This window comes from Drosophila yakuba, chromosome 3R (genome assembly GCF_016746365.2).
Source record: "Drosophila yakuba strain Tai18E2 chromosome 3R, Prin_Dyak_Tai18E2_2.1, whole genome shotgun sequence".
Lineage (NCBI taxonomy): Eukaryota > Metazoa > Arthropoda > Insecta > Diptera > Drosophilidae > Drosophila > Drosophila yakuba.
The window spans coordinates 2,545,575-2,568,000 of NC_052530.2; the positions used below are offsets into that span (position 1 = coordinate 2,545,575).

General features: G+C 41.8%; 5 protein-coding genes across 11 annotated transcripts; 3 read left to right on the forward strand and 2 right to left on the reverse strand.

The window, feature by feature from the left end:
• Positions 1–31: 31 nt before the first annotated feature.
• On the forward strand, positions 32–8,731 carry LOC6535273. Of its 5 annotated transcripts, XM_015191531.3 has the most exons (11): positions 33–238; positions 423–707; positions 1,660–1,853; positions 5,662–6,044; positions 6,123–6,340; positions 6,405–6,616; positions 6,816–6,989; positions 7,068–7,152; positions 7,209–7,290; positions 7,346–7,932; positions 8,074–8,731. In XM_015191531.3, the coding sequence occupies exons 3-11, from the start codon at positions 1,679–1,681 to the stop codon at positions 8,210–8,212; spliced, it is 2,055 nt and encodes a 684-aa protein (XP_015047017.1). In that variant the 5' UTR covers positions 33–238; positions 423–707; positions 1,660–1,678; the 3' UTR covers positions 8,213–8,731. The 5 variants fall into 5 exon arrangements, 4 of the variants coding, with proteins under 4 accessions (XP_039231713.1, XP_015047017.1, XP_015047015.1 ...); XM_015191529.3 differs by lacking the exon at positions 423–707 and having other exon boundaries at positions 33–244; XM_002095893.3 differs by lacking the exon at positions 423–707.
• Positions 8,732–8,763: 32 nt separating this feature from the next.
• Positions 8,764–14,192, reverse strand: LOC6535274 (zinc finger matrin-type protein CG9776). Of its 3 annotated transcripts, XM_015191534.2 has the most exons (8): positions 14,104–14,192; positions 13,319–14,045; positions 13,089–13,256; positions 12,387–12,574; positions 11,644–12,321; positions 11,048–11,196; positions 9,082–10,988; positions 8,764–8,943 (listed from the first exon to the last, which is right to left on the reverse strand). In XM_015191534.2, exons 2-8 carry the CDS (start codon positions 14,007–14,009, stop codon positions 8,933–8,935), a joined length of 3,792 nt encoding a protein of 1,263 aa, XP_015047020.1. In that variant the 5' UTR covers positions 14,010–14,045; positions 14,104–14,192; the 3' UTR covers positions 8,764–8,932. The 3 variants fall into 3 exon arrangements, with proteins under 3 accessions (XP_015047020.1, XP_002095930.2, XP_015047019.1); XM_002095894.3 differs by having other exon boundaries at positions 13,319–14,148; XM_015191533.3 differs by lacking the exons at positions 13,089–13,256; positions 13,319–14,045; positions 14,104–14,192 and adding an exon at positions 12,669–12,988.
• A 581-nt stretch (positions 14,193–14,773) lies between these two features.
• Positions 14,774–15,187, forward strand: LOC6535275. The gene has a single exon (XM_002095895.3). It carries the CDS (start codon positions 14,795–14,797, stop codon positions 15,086–15,088), a length of 294 nt encoding a protein of 97 aa, XP_002095931.1. The 5' UTR covers positions 14,774–14,794; the 3' UTR covers positions 15,089–15,187.
• On the reverse strand, positions 15,104–17,363 carry LOC6535276 (S-phase kinase-associated protein 2). The gene is made up of 5 exons (XM_002095896.4): positions 17,218–17,363; positions 16,150–17,029; positions 15,682–16,081; positions 15,464–15,623; positions 15,104–15,407 (listed from the first exon to the last, which is right to left on the reverse strand). The coding sequence occupies exons 1-5, from the start codon at positions 17,274–17,276 to the stop codon at positions 15,221–15,223; spliced, it is 1,686 nt and encodes a 561-aa protein (XP_002095932.1). The 5' UTR covers positions 17,277–17,363; the 3' UTR covers positions 15,104–15,220.
• A 69-nt stretch (positions 17,364–17,432) lies between these two features.
• Positions 17,433–20,305, forward strand: LOC6535277. Its single transcript, XM_002095897.4, has 3 exons — positions 17,433–17,586; positions 17,656–17,955; positions 19,474–20,305. The coding sequence occupies exons 2-3, from the start codon at positions 17,739–17,741 to the stop codon at positions 19,932–19,934; spliced, it is 678 nt and encodes a 225-aa protein (XP_002095933.1). The 5' UTR covers positions 17,433–17,586; positions 17,656–17,738; the 3' UTR covers positions 19,935–20,305.
• The last annotated feature ends 2,121 nt before the right edge of the window (positions 20,306–22,426 follow it).

The window sequence follows — 22,426 nt, forward strand, 5'->3', positions numbered from 1 at the left end:
TTCAGCGCCAGTCATCGGCTTGACGGAACATCGTAGATTTCCCACCTCTAAATTAAGTGCTCAATGAATTGCCTCTGCTCCGTTGTGCGGATAATTATCGGGTGCTGTTTAAGCTGCAAGTTTCCGTTACTCGGAGCCGCGTAGGCTAAACCTTGACCGCGCCCACGCGCTGCCTAAAAATCCAATACATTTAATCCGCAAACGACGCATGTGAATTTTGGATGGCCAATGCCACTGCGTAAGTGTGAGTGCCGTGTGTGCCAAATAAAGATGCTTCTGATAATAAGATTAGCTCTGCGCCCCCCACAATGTGGAATTTGGCGAGCAATATACATATGTGCCTTTAAGCTTGGATGAGCTAGGATGAGGAATAAAGGCTGTTTACGACGGCATCTTATGTCGTTTCGCTTTTCATTTTGCAGCAGTCACTCTCACACAATAAAAATCGAATGGAAGTGATGGGGGTGGAACTGGGATTCAAAAACTCAATAGGTGACTTTCCCACACCAAGAGCCCAGACAAGAGTTGAGCGCGTGTCACAACTTCTCAACACGACTCATCTCGAAGGAGAAACTGAAATTAATAGCAAGCACGAAAACGAAACGCAAAATTCAGTTTAAAACACAAAACGAGCACGCACGACGAATAAAAAATATTTTATTATATGTATTTCATTATTAAGCGTTCGTATAAACTATTACAACAAGGTATTGTATACAATTTAAAGTTCGTCTAACGTTAAACCCAACAAAAATACTTTATTTATTTTAGTTAGGTATTAGTACTCCCCGATGTAGAAAATATCCATGCCATGTAGAACTAATAGGAATGTTTAAAATATTCTGTGCAAGTTCTTGCAGTATCTATAAACCAGAGTTCGCCAAGTGCTGCTCCCTAAGCTAGAACAATTACGGAACCAAAATGGGCTGGAGAAGATCAATGTGAGAATCCCAGCTGTGGATTATGGAATTTTCTACAATTTTAAATGTCGTTTAACGGTCTTTTGAGCTTTCAAACTAATATTAAACTTACTAATCAACTTCATTTCTACCAAGCCAAATCTTTTTATACCCTTGCATTATATATATATATAATTAATTTTAGTGAGTAGTTTGTAAATTCGTCTGTACTTTCGTCAATTTTAAAGTTATCTGAGTGAAAATATCCAAAAATATTAATTACTGGTTGTACATACATGTATGTACGTTGTAACAGTATTCGAAAGGTAAATAAAAAACAAGAGAGAACGCTATAGTCGAGATCCCCGACTATCTGATACCCGTTACTCAGCTAGTGGAAGGGAAAAGGAGAGTCTTAAACACAGTTTTTGGCGGTTTGTAGGCGTTATAGTGGGCGTGGCAGAACGTTTCTTGGCAAATTGATAGAAATTCACAAGACCAATATAAAAATGAAAAAATATCAAAACATTTTTCAAAAGTGTGGGCGTATCAGCTTTGGGCGGTTTGAGGGCGTTAGAGTGGGCGTGGCAAAAAGTTTTTTGGTAAATCGATAGATATTAACAAGACCTAAGGCGCAAAAATTAGGACTTTTGTGTGTTCATTTCTGTGTGCTTCTAGTTTTTATGGTCGGCTGCAGAATGGCACGAATAAAAGACCTCGTTTAACAATACATAATTTGTTTATTTTGTTTCTATTTCAGAAGCGTTGTGCGCGAGGAAATGACTACCATAAACCAGAGGGAGTTCAGCACAAACGACGGATGCTTGGATTCCCCCGCAGAAGAGACGTCGCTGATTACGAGCAACAGTTTTTGCTTAACGCCAGGAAACAAAGTCGGGATTGGTGTCCAGAAGAAAGCAACTACTGGAGCGGATCTGAACAGTACACACAAAGGTGAGCGGGCTATAGATATCTAGTATGCTAAGAGCCCTAAACGGTATTAACTCATTTCTCCACGTGAGACATTATCCGTAAAGTGAAGTAATGTTTTCTTATCATCCGTTAATCTAGGTTGTTCAATTAGAAGAAGTTTTAGTTTTTCCTAACATCACACTTTAAGAAGTCCATTTGACACTGTTATTAAAAAACAACTTTTTAGCTTGAAAAGTGGAAAAATACAATAAACAATAATAAATCAATTAGGTTACATTTAAACGTTTCGGGTGTTTTTTTCGAGGTATAAGACTTTATGTTGGTATTACTGTTCAAGATATCGACCGCTGTCAATTGTTATACCCGTTACTCGTAGAGTAAAAGGGTATACTAGTTTCGTTGAAAAGTATGTAACAAGAAGGAAGCGTTTCCGACCATATAAAGTATATATATTCTTGATCAGGATCAATAGCCGAGTCGATTTGGCCATGTCCGTCTGTCTGTCCGTATGAACGTCGAGATCTCAGGAACTACAAAAGCTAGAAAGTTGAGATTAGGCATACAGACTCCAGGGACATAGACGCAGCGCAAGTTTGTCGATTCATGTTGCCACACCCACTCTAACGCCCACAAACCGCCCAAAACTGCGACGCCCACACTTTTGAAAAATGTTTTAATATTTTTTCATTTTTGTATTGGTCTTGTAAATTTCTATCGATTTGCCAAAAAAACTTTTTGCCACGCCCACTCTAACGCCCACAAACCGCCCAAAACTGCCACGCCCACACTTTTGAAAAATGTTGTAATATTTTTTCATTTTTGTATTGGTCTTGTAAATTTCTATCGATTTGCCAAAAAAAACTTTTTGCCACGCCCACTCTAACGCCCACAAACCGCCCAAAACTGCCACGCCCACACTTTTGAAAAATGTTTTGATATTTTTTCATTTTTCTATTAGTCTTGTAAATTTCTATCTATTCGCCAAAAATCTTTTGACCACGCCCACTCTAACGCCCACAAACCGCCAAAAACTGTCCTTCGCACTTACACTAGCTGAGTAACGGGTATCAGATAGTCGGGGAACTCGACTATAGCGTTCTCTCTTGTTTTATTCTCAATTTGATTAGCCAACGCCTAAACAACGCTTGCAAATAGTTCAATTTTATTTCGAATTATAGGTTCTGTGCGAAATATGTATCGCTCCCTTTCCATTTAATCGTCGGCAAAATCGCCCATCATAGCAGTTAATTCGATTAATTCGTAAGAATTTTACGATTTCAAATTTTGATTCTAAATCATATAATCGGTGCTCCGGTTTTCGAATTCGTAGGAATTTTTATACCCGTTACTCGTAGAGTAAAAGGGTATACTAGATTCGTTGAAAAGTATGTAACAGGCAGAAGGAAGCGTTTCCGACCATATAAAGTATATATATTCTTGATCAGGATCAATAGCCGAGTCGATTTGGCCATGTCCGTCTGTCTGTCCGTATGAACGTCGAGATCTCAGGAACTACAAAAGCTAGAAAGTTGAGATTAAGCATACAGGCTCCAGGGACAGACGCAGCGCAAGTTTGTCGAATCATGCTGCCACGCCCACTCTAACGCCCACAAACCGCCCAAAACTGCCACGCCCACACTTTTGAAAAATGTTTTAAAATTTTTTCATTTTTGTATTGGTGTTCTAAATTTCTATCGATTTTTCAAAAAACTTTTTGCCACGCCCACTCTAACACCCACAAACCGCTCAAAGCTGCCACGCCCACACTTTTGAAAAATGTTTTGATATTTTTTCATTTTTGTATTGGTCTTGTAAATATCTATCGATTTACAAAAAAAACTTTTTGCCACGCCCACTCTAACGCCCTCAAACCGCCCAAAACTGCCACGCCCACACTTTTGAAAAATGTTTTAAAATTTTTTCATTTTTGTATTGGTGTTCTAAATTTCTATCGATTTTTCAAAAAACTTTTTGCCACGCCCACTCTAACACCCACAAACCGCTCAAAGCTGCCACGCCCACACTTTTGAAAAATGTTTTGATATTTTTTCATTTTTGTATTGGTCTTGTAAATATCTATCGATTTACAAAAAAAACTTTTTGCACGCCCACTCTAACGCCCTCAAACCGCCCAAAGCTGCCACGCCCACACTTTTGTAAAATGTTTTGATATTTTTTTTTTTGGTCTGGGTATTGTAAATTTCTATCGATTTGCCAAAAAACTTTTTGCCACTTCTTCAACACTGACAGTTTTTGGCGGTAGTGGGCGTGGCGGTTTGTGGGCGTTAGAGTGGGCGTGGCAGCATGATTAGACAAACTTGCGCTGCGTCTGTCCCTGGAGCCTGTATGCTTAATCTCAACTTTCTAGCTTTTGTAGTTCCTGAGATCTCGACGTTCATACGGACAGACAGACGGACATGGCCAAATCGAGTCGGCTATTGATCCTGATCAAGAATATATATACTTTTTATGGTCGGAAACGCTTCCTTCTGCCTGTTACATACTTTTCAACGAATCTAGTATACCCTTTTACTCTACGAGTAACGGGTATAAAAATTCCTACGAATTCGAAAATTTACAAGACCAATACAAAAATGTAAAAATATCAAGACATTTTTCAAAAGTGTGGGAGTGGCAACTTTGGGCGGATTGTGGGAGTTAGAGTGGGCGTGGCAAATCGATCAAAATTTATAAAACTAATACAAAAATAAAAAATATCAAAACATTTTTGAAAAGTGTGGGCGTGGCAACCTTGGGCGGTTTGTGGGCGTGGCAAAAAGTTTTTTGAAAAATCGATAGAAATTTACAACACCAATACAAAAATGAAAAAATTTTAAAACATTTTTCAAAAGTGTGGGCGTGGCAGTTTTGGGCGTACAAAAAAAAAAAGTATCAAAACATTTTACAAAAGTGTGGGCGTGGCAGCTTCGGGCAGCTTCGGGCGGTTTGTGGGCGTTAGAGTGGGCGTGACAAAAAGTTTTTTTTTGCAAATCGATAGAAATTTACAAGACCAATACAAAAATTTAAAAATATCAAGACATTTTTCAAAAGAGTGGGCGTGGCAACTTTGGGCGGTTTGTGGGCGTTAGAGTGGGCGTGGCAACATGAATGGACTGCTTCTATATCTCTGGAGTCTGTATGCTTAATCTCAATTTTGTAGCTTTTGTAGTTCCTGAGATCACTGCGTTTATACGGACGGACAGACAGACGGACATGGTCATATCGACTCGGCTATTGGTCCTGATCAAGAATATATATACCTTATATGGTCGGAAACGCTTCCTTCTGCCTGTTACATACTTTTCACCGAATCTAGTATACCCTTTTACTCTACGAGTAACGGGTATAAAAATTAGATGTGGGACTGGCAGTATTAGGTAGTTGTGAAACAAGGTTTCTAGGTTCGGTAACGGTTTCCTGTGTCTGTCGCTACTCCACTTGCTCTATAGGCTTATAATGGTAGGGTGAGTTTGTTTGCTGTTCCTCAGAATGAATTAGCTTTTTTTAGATATGTGTCTTTATCAGGCATTCAAGAACCAATTTAATAATGAACTTGACCCTGGATCTTAAATCGAGTCGGCTGAATTTTTAAAACTAAACTAACAACTGAAAAAAGAACCAGTACAGCCGCGACATTTTAGTGATATCAAGTAACTAAGGCAATTCGAATTCAGTCGTCGAGTTATGCGGTACAAACAACTATAGTTGATATGGTTTGCAGTTCGTCAATGGTGGAAATGAAAACCGTAGGGCCTTAAAATACTATATTTGTCCACACTAGGATCTGAAATGTTGATGTCATTTGTCAACATATTATTTTGTCTTTTAGCCATGGATGCCTCCAAGCGCAAGAAACTAAGGTCGCGTAACGTACCACCTTCTCCGTTAGCCCAAAAAACGGATGTCATGTCGGCTTCTCTTAATCAGCCGAACTTCGGTGAGGTCAATAGAACCGATCTCAATTGTTCCAAGGATCACCTTGATGCCTGGTTGGAGAATTGTTTACGCGATGCTACCAACGCCCAACTGTCTTCTTCATCTGAATTTTTAGACTTCATACCGCCCACAGCACCAGCTCACAAGCAAATGATTTTGACTCAACAGCAGCAGCTTAAACAGCAACTACAGCAGCAGAGGCAACAAGAATTGTCGAGGCCTACTCAACCGTATAGAGTGGGTCCAGGCACGCCCTTTAGCATGGGGATACAGCGTGTGAGTAGATGCTTTTACGAAATCTACATTTTGTAACTATATTGACAAGGCACATCAAACGAAATTTCCTTTTTACAGAATTCGAACTCTCTTAGTCATCGATATCCAATGCTGTTTCCACCTCAGAGCCTTTACAGCTATGGTATGTCCTACGGTGGCGATGGTGGGCAGGAGTTTGCAAGCTTACCTCCCCTAAACGACATCATGGGAGGGCCAGAAGGGCTTGGGTCCGAGCACGAACCGAATTCCACGGATGTGCTTAATGGCAGCGGAAGCCATCCCAACATTAGCAAAGGGTAAGCAAAAACCATAAGTTCGTAATGAACTATTAAAGAGCCGCGCTTACCCCTGTGATAACAGATTTCGGTTCAGCGATCCGTGCCTACTGAACCCCTCCGATACCGACTTTAAGCTAAGTGCCCAGAATACACCAGATTGTCGAAATGATAACAACAATGGCAGTAGCTGTGATCAGGCACATCAAAACAAGTTTTTCGCGGCTCTAATGGAGCAAATAAACATATTGCACGACACCAACTCCAAGATCTGCCGGAATTTGCATGATACAAAAGGTATGTTGTACGTAGGATTAAGTTAAGTTTTCGTTCCTGTCTGCTATAATATAATAGTATTTATATATTGTTCAACGTCTTAATTTACACAAATCTGGGATTTTTTTTATCTTGTATGCTAATTTCTATTATATAATAATATGTTGCCTCTCATTTCCTCTTTCTATGTACTCTCTTGCACTTGCGAACACAATCACAGTTGATATCGAAGCTTTAAAGCACGCCCCTAATAGCCAGCCCTGGGCAGGTGCCGGTATTGGGGGCATGCGGCACCGTAGAGATAGCTTAAGCGGACTAAGCACACAAAGTCAACCTATTATTCTAGGCAGTGGATTTGGGGGGGGACGGAGCCCAGCGTTAACAAGTTATTCAGGTATAACCTAAACGGTACCCCAAACTTTGACATTCATAGGAGTTTATAATAACTTATATTCGCTTCCCATTTTTTTAGGCGCTTACACTCCAGGAGGGATGACTGATGTCGTGCGGGAAGTTAGGGAGGCAGCGCGCGTACGAGAAGATGCACTGTTAAGTCGGTAAGAACTCAACAACTATTAAATATATTTTAATATTGATTACTTTTTGTTCTCAGAGTCAAATTAATGGTTGAAGAACGTCAGTGTTCCTTAAACGGAGAAAATATCCGAATTATGAGAGATATTGATAATCTAAGGGTAAGTGCTAAAAAAAATTGGCATATCAAATCTAAGTATTCGATTTTGGTTGTAGTCGCAAGTAATGCAGTTACAACTAGAGAAAAAGGAAACTAACAAACGCCTGTCACACCTGGAATTTGAAAACAAGTGCATGCGACAAGCTCTGGCCAATTGCTATAACCAGCGGCAAATCTATAACGACATTATTTACGAAAATGACCGACCCCACGGATACCAAAAGCCATTTCCGAATGTAAGTAGCGGTGGAGATGGGGGTTCCGGAGCGCTCGGTATTCGAAGGGCGCAGTCCTTGAACCTGCACTATGGCACGATGCATCAAACGCCTTTTCAAGCGACACACTCTTTGGAAGAAGACGACGAAATAGAAGAGGAGCTGTTGGTAGAGCAAGCGAAACTGGACGCGGAAGAATCATCCCTGACTGACAACAAGTTACCGTGTTCAAACATCGGGCTTCAGACTCCCTCCACCTTAACTCTACACTCGCAGATACCTAAATCAGAACATCAAACAGTTAGAAGCCCTCCCATTTCTGACCAGATCAATCCGGGAATTCCACCGCCATTGCTGCAGCGAAAGAAAAAGCGGGAGCTCAGCGAAGCGGCCTTCGTACCTAAGGAGACAAATCAACGTATTATTGCGTGGGTGTAGTATATGCTCTGTTCCATATTTTTAATTAATCATTTAAAACTATCTGAGCTCGGAAACTTATCTGAAAACTTACAAATTTTGCACTTCTGTTTTTATCTTTCGATGGTTATTTGTACTGTGCAACGTTATAGCCTGGAGAAAATGATTGAACACCTAAGTGCCCAGGTGACCGGTAAGTTGAATTGGAATCCGAACGTATCTGGCACAGCATCTAACCTAGCACTAGCATCGAAATTCAGAGTGGCGAACGGTCCGACAACGGACTTATAGTTTAAGCTACCAGCCGTTTCAAAAGCAAAAGAGTTGCGGCAACATAAAATATGTGTTACTCACTTATAGCACTTGGATGGATAAAAAGTTTCATAATTATATAATTCAATAACATGTGATAAGCCCTAACTTATTATCAACTGTAATTTAAATAAGTTAAAATTCATTGCTTTCTGGCATCGATAAAACATATTTGGATACTAAAAACAAGATGTCACTAAATTTTTTAATGAATTTGGTTTATTATTCTTATTATTATTATTTATTAATTCTTTTTTATTTAATTGAGGTACGTTGCACAACTGAAGAATGATTAACTAAAAAAACTTGTACCTATAGTAATGAACAAAAATTACTATAAAGAAACAAATACTTATTAGTCGTTAGAATTTAGATAAATGGAAAAGTTATCTATTGATGTAAATTGCTAACCATAGTTGTTAAGTGCCATTTAATTAATCACAAAATGTAATGTATTTATGTCAATAGACATACAAATATACTTTAATATGAAGGGAATGCGTTAATAAAGTCATTTTAAATTAAAAGTGTTTTAGGGTTTCTTACATATATAACGTACATATATGCGCATTTATTTAAAACATTCCATCAAAAAACACTCATACACATGTGCCAAATTAAATTGTAAACTGTTCCTTTTTTATAGGGCTCCTTGTTATTCGATTTGTCCATCCGCCAAAAAGTCCATCAAATCATATCTTACAACGCATCTATGTACATATATAAAAAAAAAATAATTTAGAACACAAATCCAACAAAGGTGTTACTTAGCTACGGCTGATGAAATGTTTTAACAAAAAAAGGTTTTTTTTGTAATGATATAGGAAACAAACACACGTTCTACGTACACTGTGCCGCCATGTCACTGCTGTCGATTCCCAGCATAGCCAACTCGTCAAGCTCTAACTGTCGGCGAAAATTCTCACTGTCTGAAGGCGATGCAGCCGGCTGTGGTATTTCCGAGATATCTGCTTGCTTGTTGAAGACCTTGCTTTTCGTCTTATCGTCAAATGACGGCTCAGCTGGAGGCGAATTTGGCATTGGGATATCCTCTGCGTCAATTAATTTTAAGTTTTCTGCGGCGTCAGATTTGCCATTCAAAACCTGTGACTCTTCATCCTTCTTGGTTTTTTGAATATGTGATTTTTTTGAGACTTCTGTTTTATTGATTGTTACAAGGTGAATACCCTGCTTAGCCAAGTCTTGAAGATTAAGCTCACTGAGCACTGCGTCATCCTTAACAATGGTGGTGATAGTCACCTCTTCCTGCTTTTCACTGTTTTCATTTGATGTCTCCAAAATTACTCCGTCACTGGGGAATATTATATCAAGCGCTTCGACCAGGTCCTTTGGGAGTTCCTCGTCGCGGGGTTGTGCTGCAGTGTCTAACGGATGCGGTACCAGGTCAGATTCGGTTTCATCAATGCCTGGGGGCAAGACGTCCACGCGGTTTTCATTGTCATGCTGATCGCCAGCCTCAAGACCATGAGCGTCCCCATCAGAGCCTTCTCCAGGCGGTGGAGGAGGTGGGCAGCTCGTCATTAAATTTGCAAACTGGACGGGATCTGGCATTAGCTCTTCGTAATCTACCATCATACCCGCATCAGGATGAAATGGGGGAGCATTGCCAAATGCATCTTCCATCATTGCCATTTGAATCTGCGCAGCTGTCGGTGCTTGTTGACGAGCAACTACCTGACTCGACGCTCCACCCAATGGGGGCGGCGGTGGAGGTGGTGCCTCCAAACAGCCGTTGGTGTAAACAGAAGTAGCATCGTAATTAGAAGCTGAAACAGACTGTTTTTTGAATACTGGCATCTTACCGATGAAAGGCAGCTTTTTGACTCCCGGCAAGGAATTGCTACAGGGCTTTGATAACTTTAACTTTGACTTGCTTTCTGCATCCTTTTTGTCGCGCTTTATATCTGTTTGCTTGCGTTCCGGTACAGTACGAGGCCGAAACTCGGAATGCTTGATCACGGGACGCTCTACCCGTTCAATTGAGCGACTACGGCTGCGTCGACTTCGACCCTCACGGGATCGACTTCTCCGGCTGGATCTCATAGGCGAACGGGAGAAGTGTCGGCCACGACTACGTGACCGACGCCGGTGACCACGGTCTCTATCTCGCTCACGATCCCGCCGATCTCGATCTCGATCCCGTCCCCGACTTATGCTTCGAGAGTAACTGCGCCGCTTAGATCGTGAACGAGAACGACGTCCTCCACCCCGCCTGAACTTTTCGTCATTCGTTTCTGTTGGTACTTCTTTATGGTTGTCCTGGTCACGAACTCCCTTGTAATTAAGCCTTCCTTTAAGCTGTTCCAACAGCTTTTTTTCACTCGCACTTATAATAGGCTGCACATTATTCCATTGCTTAAGCATGGTATCATCCTGTTTATTTTGATCTTCCTTTTGTTCTTCGACACTGGTTGAAGTCCATTTACCCCGTCCTGAAGCAACTGTGCAATCCTTTATGATTGGTGGCGGTGGCGGCACAGACTGAAAAGGCACTTCCTGCTTTAAATTTGTTGATGTGCTTTCCTGCTTTCTCATGGCCAACCGTATTGATGCTGCAGCAGTTGACTTATCCAATTGACCAGTTGGTTGCTGTTCGGCACGACCTTTCTTTGGTTGCTGTCCATTTTCCTCTTCCGACGAAGAGCTATCAGAGGATGACGATGTGCTGTTTGCATCCATTGTATATTGTTTGCTCTTTTTTCCGTGCTTGCGCTTCTTTTTTTTTTTCTCACCGCTTTTCGGAAAAACAAAACCAAATATAATCTTCTGCGTCCTATATATTCTAACCCTTACCTCTTTTTTTTCTTTTTTTTTGACGCCATGTCCTCGTCTTCCTTGGCCTTTTTATTCTTGAAATCGTCGTGGTCTTTCTGTTGATTCATGGCCCGCTCACGGTTTGCTTGCCACTCAATTTCATAGTTGGGATTCTGATTTATAAATAGCTACAATGGACGGGTTTTTAAAATGAATAAAATATACAAAAATGACCAGCGTATAATGAGCCATGAGCCGAAGAATAAAAGCAATTACATACAAGAGAGCCGAGTTCCCCGACTGTAAGATACCGTTACTCAGTTAGCTCTCCATTTCACTACAGGGTGTTTTAATTTGAAAAAACCTTTTCAAAAAGGTTTGGCAAATAAAACTGTAGATAGAAATTATGAAAAAAAAAATGTTTGGGCAGGTAAAAGATAAATTATCTTCCTAATTATAAGCCGATTTGATAATCCAATTGTGATGAAAAGATGACACAAATGTAAAAGGCATAATACTACAGAGATTGCACCTTTAATACACAAAATTTTTGATAAAAATCCCCGAAATCGTATATAAATATTAATTAAATACAAAACCCTGCATAGACATGGTAAAGCATTTTTAGTACACACCTGATATTTATTTGAGTGAAGCCTAGACTTGAGATGAGCGGAAGCGCAGTGCAAGTCTCCAATCCAAACACTGCAGAGCTTGCAAAACCAAGCGTTAGCCGGCACGAGAAATTGCATGCCCCTAACGGGGACGCGCTTGGCAGGTGCGTTTTCAAATGTGGGAAAGGGATCATGGTCAATACCCACATGCCAGGGAGTTTCTATGGTCTCACGATTCATGTGTTCCTCAGCGTGCAAATGCTTTAAATAGTCTCGAGCAGACTTAGGAAAAACTGCACAGCTCTTGCACCAATGCTGTTCGGGATCGAAAAACACAAAATTGTAATTTTGTGCTGGGGTTGGTACTGTCTTCATTTCACCATGTCGCTGCTTCGACTTCATCGATTTGATGGCGCGGTGCTTAAGTCGATTGGTGGGACTACCTACAGCGCCGCCTGTTTCTTCTTTGTCTTCGTTATCGGAAGACGAATCCGATGTACTAATAGATGATGAGCTGGATTCCGAGCTATCTGCTGAACTTTCACTGGAAGAGTGGGAGCGGCTAACCTGTTGTTCAGGCTGAGGCTTGCCATGTGACTTCTGCTTAGAAGGTTCATCATCAACATCTTCGTAGCCAATTATGCCGTTCAGCATGTCTATAACGTTTTCTATTGTATCCAGTTTCTTCTTAATTTGATTCTGTACCAGAATGAATTGAGTTAAATAGAATAACTAACAGATATCGTTTTGGGATTCCAACTCACCTGCAAGCGGTCGTTTTCTTCGATGAAATTCTTTGTGGTTGGTGAGGGTGGTGCTTCGCCGGCCGCCAGGTCCTCGCGCTGGTCTTTAAGCACTTTCATTTCTTTCTTGAGCAGCGTTACCTTTTTCACATAGTTTGCCCGCTGTTTCTTGAGCTCATCCTTTTGCTTCTCCGCTTCTTGGGCCACGGCTGCCGATCGACGGTATATAGATGGGGGATAAATAGATAGGTTCTAATTAAAAGCCATTCTTCCCAGAGAAATAAAAGTTCAAATTTCATTTACAAATGCATTCTCGAGTGCATTTCATCGGCTAATTACACTCGGAAGCAGTCGCCGTGATTGCTTGATCTGCCAGTCCTCGTTGAATGAAGAGCCAGTTGTGGTGACGACGGCGGGCGTCCAGGTCGGCGAAATTGCGTGTTTCGACTACTGCCACACAAAAACGGAAAAACTGCGTTTTCTATTTGGAATGAATTAACATTTCGAGACTCTCGCTTGGGTTGGTCTTGGTTAGGTCTTGCAGCGCGTATACTTCTAGAGTCTGATTGATTTGATTTTTACCCTAGACTTTTGGTAATTTCTGGTATGCGCGCAATTAAGTTACAAGTACAAGTAATCATGACAACAGTAATAAAACATAATGTGAGAGGTTTGCATGTGAATGTTCGTTGTGACCACATTTTAATTCATATCCACACTTACCGTCCTGAGGCGTCAAACCTGCGCCTTCAAGCGCTGGCACCTTCTGCTCCTCGCCTATCTTCTTGTCAGAAAGATTTTCGAGGGGCTTCTGTGGCTGGATCAGGGCGTCTGAAGTGGATGGCTGGACCCCGGCCATGGGCTGGTTCACCCAGACCGGCTGAGCGTACTCTGCAAAGTATATAAGGGCTAATCAATAAAGGGATTTTGACGTTAAATATTTTAAGAGTTACCGTTTACGCCCCACGAGCTTGTGGGGGGCGGACCATAGCCAGACCCAAAAGTGCTGTGGTCAGGCGGGGGACCTGGCATGCCGTACACCGGTTCATGAGGTGGAAACGAGCCAGGCGGCATTCCGTACTGGTGACCGTAGACATTTTGTGGAGCGACGTATGATCCGTACATATGTGCGGCCATAACTCCATAGGCAGTTGTCATTTGAGAAGGTGGTCCTCCCTGCGGCGGCACTGTCGGCGACGACGGCTTTTTTTTTGGGGACCACCGACCTACCCGTCGGGGCGAGACGCTGCGCGATCGGGATCGTCCATACCGGCGTCCCCGACGTGGCGGAGAGCGCCTGCGTTCGGGAGAGCGTCGTCGGTCACGATCATAGCGACGGCGGGGATAACGCCCATAATCGGCCGAATCGTAACGACCACGACGCGGGGGAGTTAGCGAGCGAGACACGGAATGTCTTCGTCGAGTGTTCGACGGCGAGGTGTTGTGGGAATCCGACCGACCACGGGATGAAGAACGGCGCCTGGAACTCGACTTGCCGCGCTTTCCCGATCCACCGCTCCTAAGCTCGCAGTTGTCATTTCCGCTTTTCTCGTCGACGCCGGGTGGCCCTGGGGGCAGATCAAGATCGACCGCTTTACCGAGACGCCCATCCCCCAGCTGTATCAAAGCCGAGTCTTCGTCCATCTGACTGTTGGAAGATGTTTTTTCGACTTAAGCGCGCTATTTTGGAGTAATATCAATATCAGATCGAGGTTTTTCTGGCAATTTCCGAAATTACGTGTGGGTAGCGAAATAGTCCAATACAAGCGAACCTGAAGAGTTATCGATACTACCAATGCTGTCATATATTGGCCACCATCAAAGATAACCAGCTACAATCGAATATGTTTACTGCTTGAGCTAAATAGCCTATTCACACCAAAGTCAAAAGTAATCGGTAAATACTATTATATACTAGTGCTGTGACATTGGCATTTCTTTCAGAATATAAAAAAACGAACAATCGGCGGGGAGTGACCCGAAGTAATTCCGGATAGATTTTCAACCAGCAAATTCTGTTATTGAAAATATACTAGCTGGAAAATATTCAATTAAAAACCTAAATATTTTTTATTGTTTGATTTTGTTTTGAATTAGGTTTTTCTTGTTAAGGTCCAAAACCACGCTTCTAAAGAAACAAACTTGCTTATGAGTTACTTATATTTTTCATTTTATTATATATTTCAAAAAGTATATTAACAATCATTTTTTTAATGAAAAATTGCGTGTCTAATTGTAACTATTTTAGTTTGCCCAGATTGTAGTCAAGGGCAAGCACAGCTATCTACTTCTCCCTCTCTCGAGTGTTTACATTATGTCAATTTATAAAAGCATTTTCTGGTAGTAGCTGCACTTGCTTACTATACTGCTGCAACAATGTAACTATAAAAGGCTTCGAGTACTTCCAGAAGACCATAGTTTTTCGGAAGATGAAGGTTCAGCTCGCTCTAACCTCTCTACTGGTGATTTCGTGGGGTGTCGCCCTTGCTTATGATGGTGACGGACAGCCGGGTTGCAAGACTCAAGCCGAGCTAGACATTGCCGTTTTTCGCAACAATTGGGATGCCACATCGTATTGGAAATGTGAGACACTTAACAAACCAGCAATTGAAATTAAGTGTCCCAGCGAAACAGGATTCATGGATAGTCTCAAGAACTGCGTCAACTGGGAGGAATGGGAATGGGAAAAACCAGTGGAGCCCATCAGCGAAGCGGATCAGTGACCAAATGCACAAAAATAAGAACAGATGAATATGATTATTTATGATGTTAAATTGAGAATAAAAAAAATACGTTACAGATGGTTTATGTAGCAAAGCAAATTCTGATAGTAACGAAAGCTGCAGAATCGAGATTTAGTCGCGCGTGCGAAGACCCCAAATAGAAGTGCGTCGCGTGCCAACTGTCGGTCGGGATACCGAACTGTGGATGAATTTGTTAATACCCATTTTTGGAAGTTGTTTCTCAAGGACTTCCATTGCAGCGTCCGACAGCATTCCAAATATGTCTAAATAGGTTAGCGAGGGCATACTCTTAAGTTCACTGCAACGAAAATGGTGGGGTAGATATTTATCAGACGCGAGCTGGAAAAAGCTTACATAAATTTGGTTGCAGGAATAAGATAACATCGGGAAACGGACAAATATTCCAGCATCTTGAACTTCATAATTGCAGTAATGACTGTTGGGGTTAGACTATTGCAATCAGAAAGATCAAGCTCCAACAACTGAGGGCAGCGGTTTTGCAGCGATGCAACATCTAAATAAAATATTTTTAAACCAATAAGGATCATTATAAGTCGACGGAAACTGCTTACGAGAGTCAAACAATACGCGGCGACATCCAGCAATATTTAGCCGAATTACGTTTGAAGAAATGTGGGTAACCAACGCCGTTACAGCATCCGCACTCAGGTCAGTCCAAGATATGTTCAAGCTGCTTAAGCTGATAAGAGACTTCATCATTAGACGAACACTGTTGGCCGTTAGTCCTCTAGCCATAGTCAGATTAACCGCCTCCAAAGCTTCATTCTTTGCGATCTCTGCACAGATGCTGTCATCGAGCTCAGTATTCTCTAAGCTTATTTTCTTTAGATGACGGCAGTGGGACAATAGTCTGAGCAGTGAGCTTCGTGTGATAGAGGCCATACTCAGGTCGAGATATTGTAGTCGCACTGTAAACGCTTCTGTTAATGGGGCAAATGCGGGCTCTTGGATCTACAGTAAAGAGATTAAACAACTCAATGCTCTTGTTCTGCGAAAACAAAACGTAAGCTGTTACTTACACTAGTCTGGGCCAGACGTAGTACAAGGACCCCCCGCCTAACAATTTCCTCTAGGGCACGTGGTCTAATGGTCCGCAAACCCAAATCCAGCCTTGTCCACAAAGAGTCATCATGGGAGCAGCGGTTAAAGCGTCGACAAACGGTAGCCATGCGCAAAAGCGTCTTCTTCGGGAGCCACTTAAAGATGTCCAGTAGTATTTCGTCTGAAAGTCTTTCAAAGTAGTTTATGCCGCTGCTGATGTGGGCACTCATGGCCGGGGTGCGGAACACAAAGAAACCGTCCCTGGGAATCATTCGGGTTGTGATCTGTGCTGACGAGGGCTTTTTTGTCAGGCAACCTTGCGCCAACCTGCTGGTTGATGGCTGAAAATTGAGCAAAGCCGTGCCATCAATCTGATTGTTACATGTGACTGCGACCAGGGGGTTGCGCAAACGTTTGCTGGGCGAGTTTGAATTGCTGCTACCTTCAGAGCATAACGCTGAGCGCTTGGTCTGCGCCAGAATCTGCAGGTTCTCGGCCGATTGGCGGCACATCGCCAGTGAATCCTCCACAGCATGGATGTCTAGTGTGGTATCCCCCGTAGCTCCCATGCTTAGCCGCTGTGTATGCTGTAGCTTGTGCGCCATGCGAGGAACACTGGCGTACGGAGTCGTCTCGTTGGAGTTGTCGTCGCTGGTGACACCAGCACTAACCGCCAAAGCGATGGCCGAGAGCGCTGAAGAGCTGCTTTCTTCGGAGTCCAGCATTCCGATTCCCATTTCTTCTAGGGCCTCAAAAGTAAGTGCCGGGGGCGAGGAAGGGTGCTCGTATTGCGATGACTTCGTGGTAGAAACTAAAGCGCCCACAACAGAAACTTGGTTCTTATTGGTCGAGCGCTTTCTGCAATAGTCGGACATTGGTTAAAAGTGTGCAGTTCGATCGTGCTTCATCAGCAAGGGGTCAAGAACCCTTCAATTCATTAAGTCACTTTCTTGACCTCGTTTGAACACTTGTGGCGCGTGTGTCGTCACTGGAGAAATTCAGTGCCCCCTTGTTTTACCTTAAGAACCAAGCAAAGGATAGCTCACCTGGTCACCGGGCAAAAATTTTCCATATTTTCGCAGCCTCTGTGTTTGCGACTGCTCATATTTACACGACATCTACTATTTTTCACGTAAACACAAAAACTTCGCGCTATTTTTGCAGGGATCCAGGGCAGTCGAATAAGTTTTCTATGGGAATTGTATCGTTATCGAATATACCAGAAGTGCCGGGGCTGCCAGACCGAATCCCAAAAGAATGTTACCGTACGTATTGAGAAAAAATATTTGTTCAGTCTTCTCTTCCGAAAGAAAACAAAGGCAAAAAAGTTTATATCAATTGTTTACTTGTAAAACAACCAGTTGTTTTGTGAAACAAAGACTATATTTGCAATCGGCCAACATTATCATAAAAGGGTAAACAAAGAGCTTCGAGGCCACTGGCTTTGGGTCCTCTGCTAACTTACCAGACTTTCTTCGCTGCAGCTGGAGCCTGGCTCTACATTTCTTAATGGTGAAAACAGCCTAGCCCCTACCTATCTCACCGGTCTTCTAGGAGCATTATTAAGATGAGCTTGCACACACGTGCGTTAGTCTTCTCCACCTTCTTCGGCAGCTGCCTAGCTATTGGCCTCTTGCTCGTCAGCATGACTACTAACCACTGGGTGCGGGCCACTCCACGCCGCAAGAACTCGTTGGACGCCAAAGGCGAATTCAACTTCGGACTCTTTTACGGCAGCTACCACCTGAATCCTGGATTCGGATTCCGCACAAATTCGGTTGATGGTGAGCGAATAAAGTAGCCGGGGATAAAGGGAAGCACTATCTAGGTGCTGATCCACTCATTACCTGCATTTTGAATTGGATTAAACTTCTTGGCATCTTTTTAAATACACGAATCCGCGATTATTAGGGCATGTATTAGTTAAATACGTACACGTACGTATACGTAAAAAGAGAGAACGCTCTACCCGTTACTCAGCTAGTGGAAGTGCGAAGGAGAAATTTAAAAACTGACGGTTTTTGACGGTTTGCGGCCGTAAGAGTATGCTTCGAAAGATTTTTCGCAAGACTAAAAGAAATATGAAAAGATATCAAAACATTTTTTTAAAAGTGACGGCGTGGCAGGTTTGTGCGGTTTGTGGGCGTTAGGGTGAACGTCGCAAAAAGTTTTTTGCAAATCAATTAAAGTTTAGAAAACTATAAAAAAAAATTTTATCAAATCGATAGAAATTTACAAGATTAATAAAACTATATAAAAAAAAATATCAAAACATTTTTCAAAAGTGTGGGCGTGGCAGCTTTGGGCACAAATAACAAAAGTAAAGTAAAGTAAATATGTAATTTATATACCTGTGACTTGTAGCTCAAGATGCATGATCGTTAAAATATCCGGGTAAAAATTGCTGAGACTTTTGACACATGAGGATTGCATGTTTGTTTTAAACGCATTCATACACAAAAACATAAAAATTGTTTATACTTTTGGTTACATATGTACTGTAATTCCTACAATTATGCTTAAAAACTAAAAGTGTTTTTTTTTTTTAATATTATTAATCACACAAGAGGCACAATTTTTATTTAGCTTTCTGTCTAATTCTTCCAGCAATATTGATGAGCAATAGCAGCCAGATAAAGATAATTTCGTTAAAATTTGGGTTTAAAACGTTAAACACCCACAAAAATGTCTTTCTCTTATTATTATAAATAACTCATGAGACTATAGCCTAATTAAATTGTGAGCAACATAGGAGAAACCAGAAAGAGAGAAACTTTATAGTCGAGCTGACCAAATATCAGCTACCTCAGACAGTGGAAATGCGAAGAATTTCAAAAATTTTCCTGCAACCCGATAGAAATAGGAACAACAAAAATAAAATGGGAAAATATATGGGAAATAATATAATTGGGGGAAAACAATCATGAAATTAAAAATGGTCAAATGGTCAAAACTGGGTCGTGGCCAGTGTTTGTGGTATACCGATAAAAATAGAAAAGACAAACAATTGTTTTGTATTTTTTGAGATTTCGACGTTCATACGGGCGGACTGACTGACTTTGCTAGATCGACCCGGCTATTGATCCTGGTCAAGAATATACATATTTACTTTATATGATCGGAAAAGCTTACTTCTACCTGTTACATGCTTTTCGACGAATATATATATACACTTTTTACTCTACGAAGAACGGGTATAAAAACGTCATAAAAGCTGCAGCTATCGAGATGCAAATAAAATGTACAATTTCTTAAGTAATGGGATGCACTCTAACCTTCGTTATTGTTCACGATATTTTTAGTGTACACATATGTTCGAACAGAAAATGGCGATACCAGCTTCGGGCTCTGGCTACTTACTACCGTGGGCACCGGCTTCGCACTCCTGGCCTGCGCTGTGGCCGCAATCGCCGCTGTCTTCAAGTCAGCCTCTGCGGCCAAAAGAGGAGGCGCAATGATGCTTCTCCTGACCTCCAACATTTGCGCTGCGGCAGCGCAAATAGTGGCGTTTGTGGCTTGGCTGGTGCAGTTCTACCAATACTTTATACATAACGTTCTTTTAACCGAACACCAGCAGCTGCACTGGTATAGCAATGGACTGGCCTATCTTGGTTACAGCTTCTACCTGGTCGTGATATCAACCGTCGTGGTGCTGCTGAATATCGCCGTCCTGTTGTATGCCCGGCGACGCGACCTCCGCGACCGACAATGCTTGGAGGCGCCAAGTGACGATAAAAACAAGGCCGCCATAATGCTGTACTAAGGAAGACCCAAATTAACCTCTACAAATCTGCTTGACAAACGTTCGAGCAGCGACATTTAGTAATCTCAGTGGCACAAATAGTTTTGCCTTACCTAATAATGCCTTTACCTTGCCAACAACAAGGGCTGTCTATATTTTCATTTCAATTTGTGGTATATTCGTTTCAATAAGTGTTTACTCCTATGATTTTTCAGCAAAATAAGAGAATCTTAAGCGCACAACACTGCCAGCACCTATTTATATATCTTTTCAATCCATATACATACTAAAATGTCATTTTTCCATAACGTGTATTTACTGCCATCGGCAGCCAAGTATTTTTATGTGCATATTTACAAATAAAACAACAGTCATTGTTCAAAAAAAGAAAACTCGAGCGCTTTGTGTACAAATTGATCCATCAGATCAAGGCCACCCTGGGGGAATTGGGAATTAGCTCATTGGAAGAGCACACGATACACCTCCGCATAGTAAAAGAAACTCCAAGAACGAGTAAATTAAAAATAGGTCCGTATGTCAGATCGCTGATGAATTGTCAAAGAATCCTACCTTTTCCCAAATGTCAAAACATTTATTCGGTCGGAAACAGTCCGGACCTCACAGTGAGCGCAGTATCCAAATGTCATTACATTCAATTTCGCAAAGAAATCAATTATATATTTTCTATAAGAGCAAATGAATATATATGTTTCCTTTCCGGGACCTCTGACGGCTTGTGCGACCCCAAAAGGAACGCGGCACCTTCGGTTGCAGCAGATAGAGCCAATTATGTCATCATTAGTTTTCAAGGCTCATGTTGATGTGAAAACGGTCCCGTACTTCCGGCACCACCTACTGTTTGCTATCTGGCCCGATGTCCTGCTGGGTAACTCTCGGGTGTTCTTTGGTTAGTTTTTGGTGTGGTGCAGTGACATTGCGCAATTTTTGTCGATGCGTTTTTGATTGAATCTTGATCGCTGCCCTTGCTGGCGATGAACAACAGGAACTTTTCCAAACTATCTCTGATCTTTCTGGCCCGCGACTTATCTAGGTAAACAGCTTAGGACCACGTGTGGGTATTTGGGCAAACCAGGCGTTTCTACTATCTGTGTATAAAAGGCATTATGCAAGATCTGGCGTTAGGATTAGACCGCAAATTGCGTATATACTCAGACACTGTTCAAGTACGGGGCTCAGGTGCCTAGCTCGAGCTCGGCGAGATTAGGGAGCGGACAATCAACTTATTGTGAGAGTTTATGTAGATAAATCGTCGTTTAGCGGTTTCGGGACATACCCAGTTATCCGCCTAAGATCTGCTGACAGACCCCTGGGAAATACGATCGCAAAGCGCTACAGACGAAAGGAATATCGTCAAACTGGGATTCTGAAATGCCAGAGACAGCTTATGCAAACATAATTAACTGGAAATGATTCCGTTTACTACTGGGAATAGAGCCGCCTACTCCCGCTCGGTCTGCTTGTTTACTTGATTGGACCTTAGTTTTGATGGAGCATAGCTCCTCTATTCATCTAAAAAGCATTTTCAGAGCCGCAAAACTGACGGCTAATAAATAAATAAAATTATAAATTTCTCAATTAAATGGATCCTCTGACAAGTCGTACAGAAGTCTTCTACCCCTCATGCCCTCGGTTGCGCACTGTCCCGCTTGTTCTCATTCATCCCTGTCCGAGCCACAAGGGATGAGGGTTGCTGGGCCAGGGGATGAAAATGAAACAGTCATCACATCACTTTTTAGACTGAGTAGAACTGGCGCTGAGAAAAGTAGCCGACTCCATTTTTTATTCCGACGCACTCTTTGCTTGTTTTGATCCCTGGGGTTTCGCAGTGCTTCTATTTCAATTGCGAAATTATGGCCCGTATATTTTTCTATTTGTGATACAAAGGACAGTTCAATTCCTCGACATGTGCGCTCTGGGTGGGCAGGATAGTGTCACTGATAGTCCTGTCAATTAGCACCTTGCGAACTTTTTTCGGACCACCCGAGGAACCTTGACTGTTGTTTGGCCTCTTTGTGGTTATGAATGGTCCTACATTGTTTTACGATGTCTAAAGGTTATCAATAGCCAAACTACTTTCTTGTTGGAAAGCCATTTCTTTCGTTTTCATATTGTCTGTGCAACAAAGCTGTATTATACGGAAAAATCTAGAGCAATGTTAAGATATCTTGCGTTTAAATTATTAAATCCAGGAAAACTAATGACTAATATCAATGTTTTCTTTATTTCTTGACCTAATACTGTAACTGCGTGAAATTTGTTTATATTATTCGTTGAATTCATACTTTATAAAACAATACCCATATGGTACTTTCCACTTTTTGTTGAATATTTACATGTTACTTATATTATTTTATTGTTTATAATCTATCCACGCAGGCTGAATAATAAAACAAGAGAGAACGCTACAGTCGAGTTCCCCGACTATCTGATACCCGTTACTCAGCTAGTGTAAGTGCGAAGGACAGTTTTTGGCGGTTTGTGGGCGTTAGAGT

Bases quoted from the DNA above. Each gene is read 5' to 3' on its own strand.
- LOC6535273 (XM_002095893.3), top strand. The intron at 6,617-6,815 runs GTATGTTGTACG...ACACAATCACAG, and splicing joins GAATTTGCATGATACAAAAG to TTGATATCGAAGCTTTAAAG. The intron at 7,153-7,208 runs GTAAGAACTCAA...TTTTGTTCTCAG, and splicing joins GAAGATGCACTGTTAAGTCG to AGTCAAATTAATGGTTGAAG.
- LOC6535274 (XM_015191534.2), bottom strand. From the start codon at position 14,009: ATGGACGAAGACTCGGCTTTGATACAGCTGGGGGATGGGCGTCTCGGT. The intron at 13,257-13,318 runs GTAACTCTTAAA...TATACTTTGCAG, and splicing joins AAGCTCGTGGGGCGTAAACG to AGTACGCTCAGCCGGTCTGG. The intron at 10,989-11,047 runs GTAAGGGTTAGA...TTTTCCGAAAAG, and splicing joins AAAAAAAAGAAAAAAAAGAG to CGGTGAGAAAAAAAAAAAGA.
- LOC6535275 (XM_002095895.3), top strand. From the start codon at position 14,795: ATGAAGGTTCAGCTCGCTCTAACCTCTCTACTGGTGATTTCGTGGGGT.
- LOC6535276 (XM_002095896.4), bottom strand. From the start codon at position 17,276: ATGAGCAGTCGCAAACACAGAGGCTGCGAAAATATGGAAAATTTTTGC. The intron at 17,030-17,217 runs GTGAGCTATCCT...CGACTATTGCAG, and splicing joins AATTTTTGCCCGGTGACCAG to AAAGCGCTCGACCAATAAGA. The intron at 16,082-16,149 runs GTAAGTAACAGC...TCTTTACTGTAG, and splicing joins TACGTCTGGCCCAGACTAGT to ATCCAAGAGCCCGCATTTGC.
- LOC6535277 (XM_002095897.4), top strand. From the start codon at position 17,739: ATGAGCTTGCACACACGTGCGTTAGTCTTCTCCACCTTCTTCGGCAGC. The intron at 17,956-19,473 runs GTGAGCGAATAA...CGATATTTTTAG, and splicing joins CCGCACAAATTCGGTTGATG to TGTACACATATGTTCGAACA.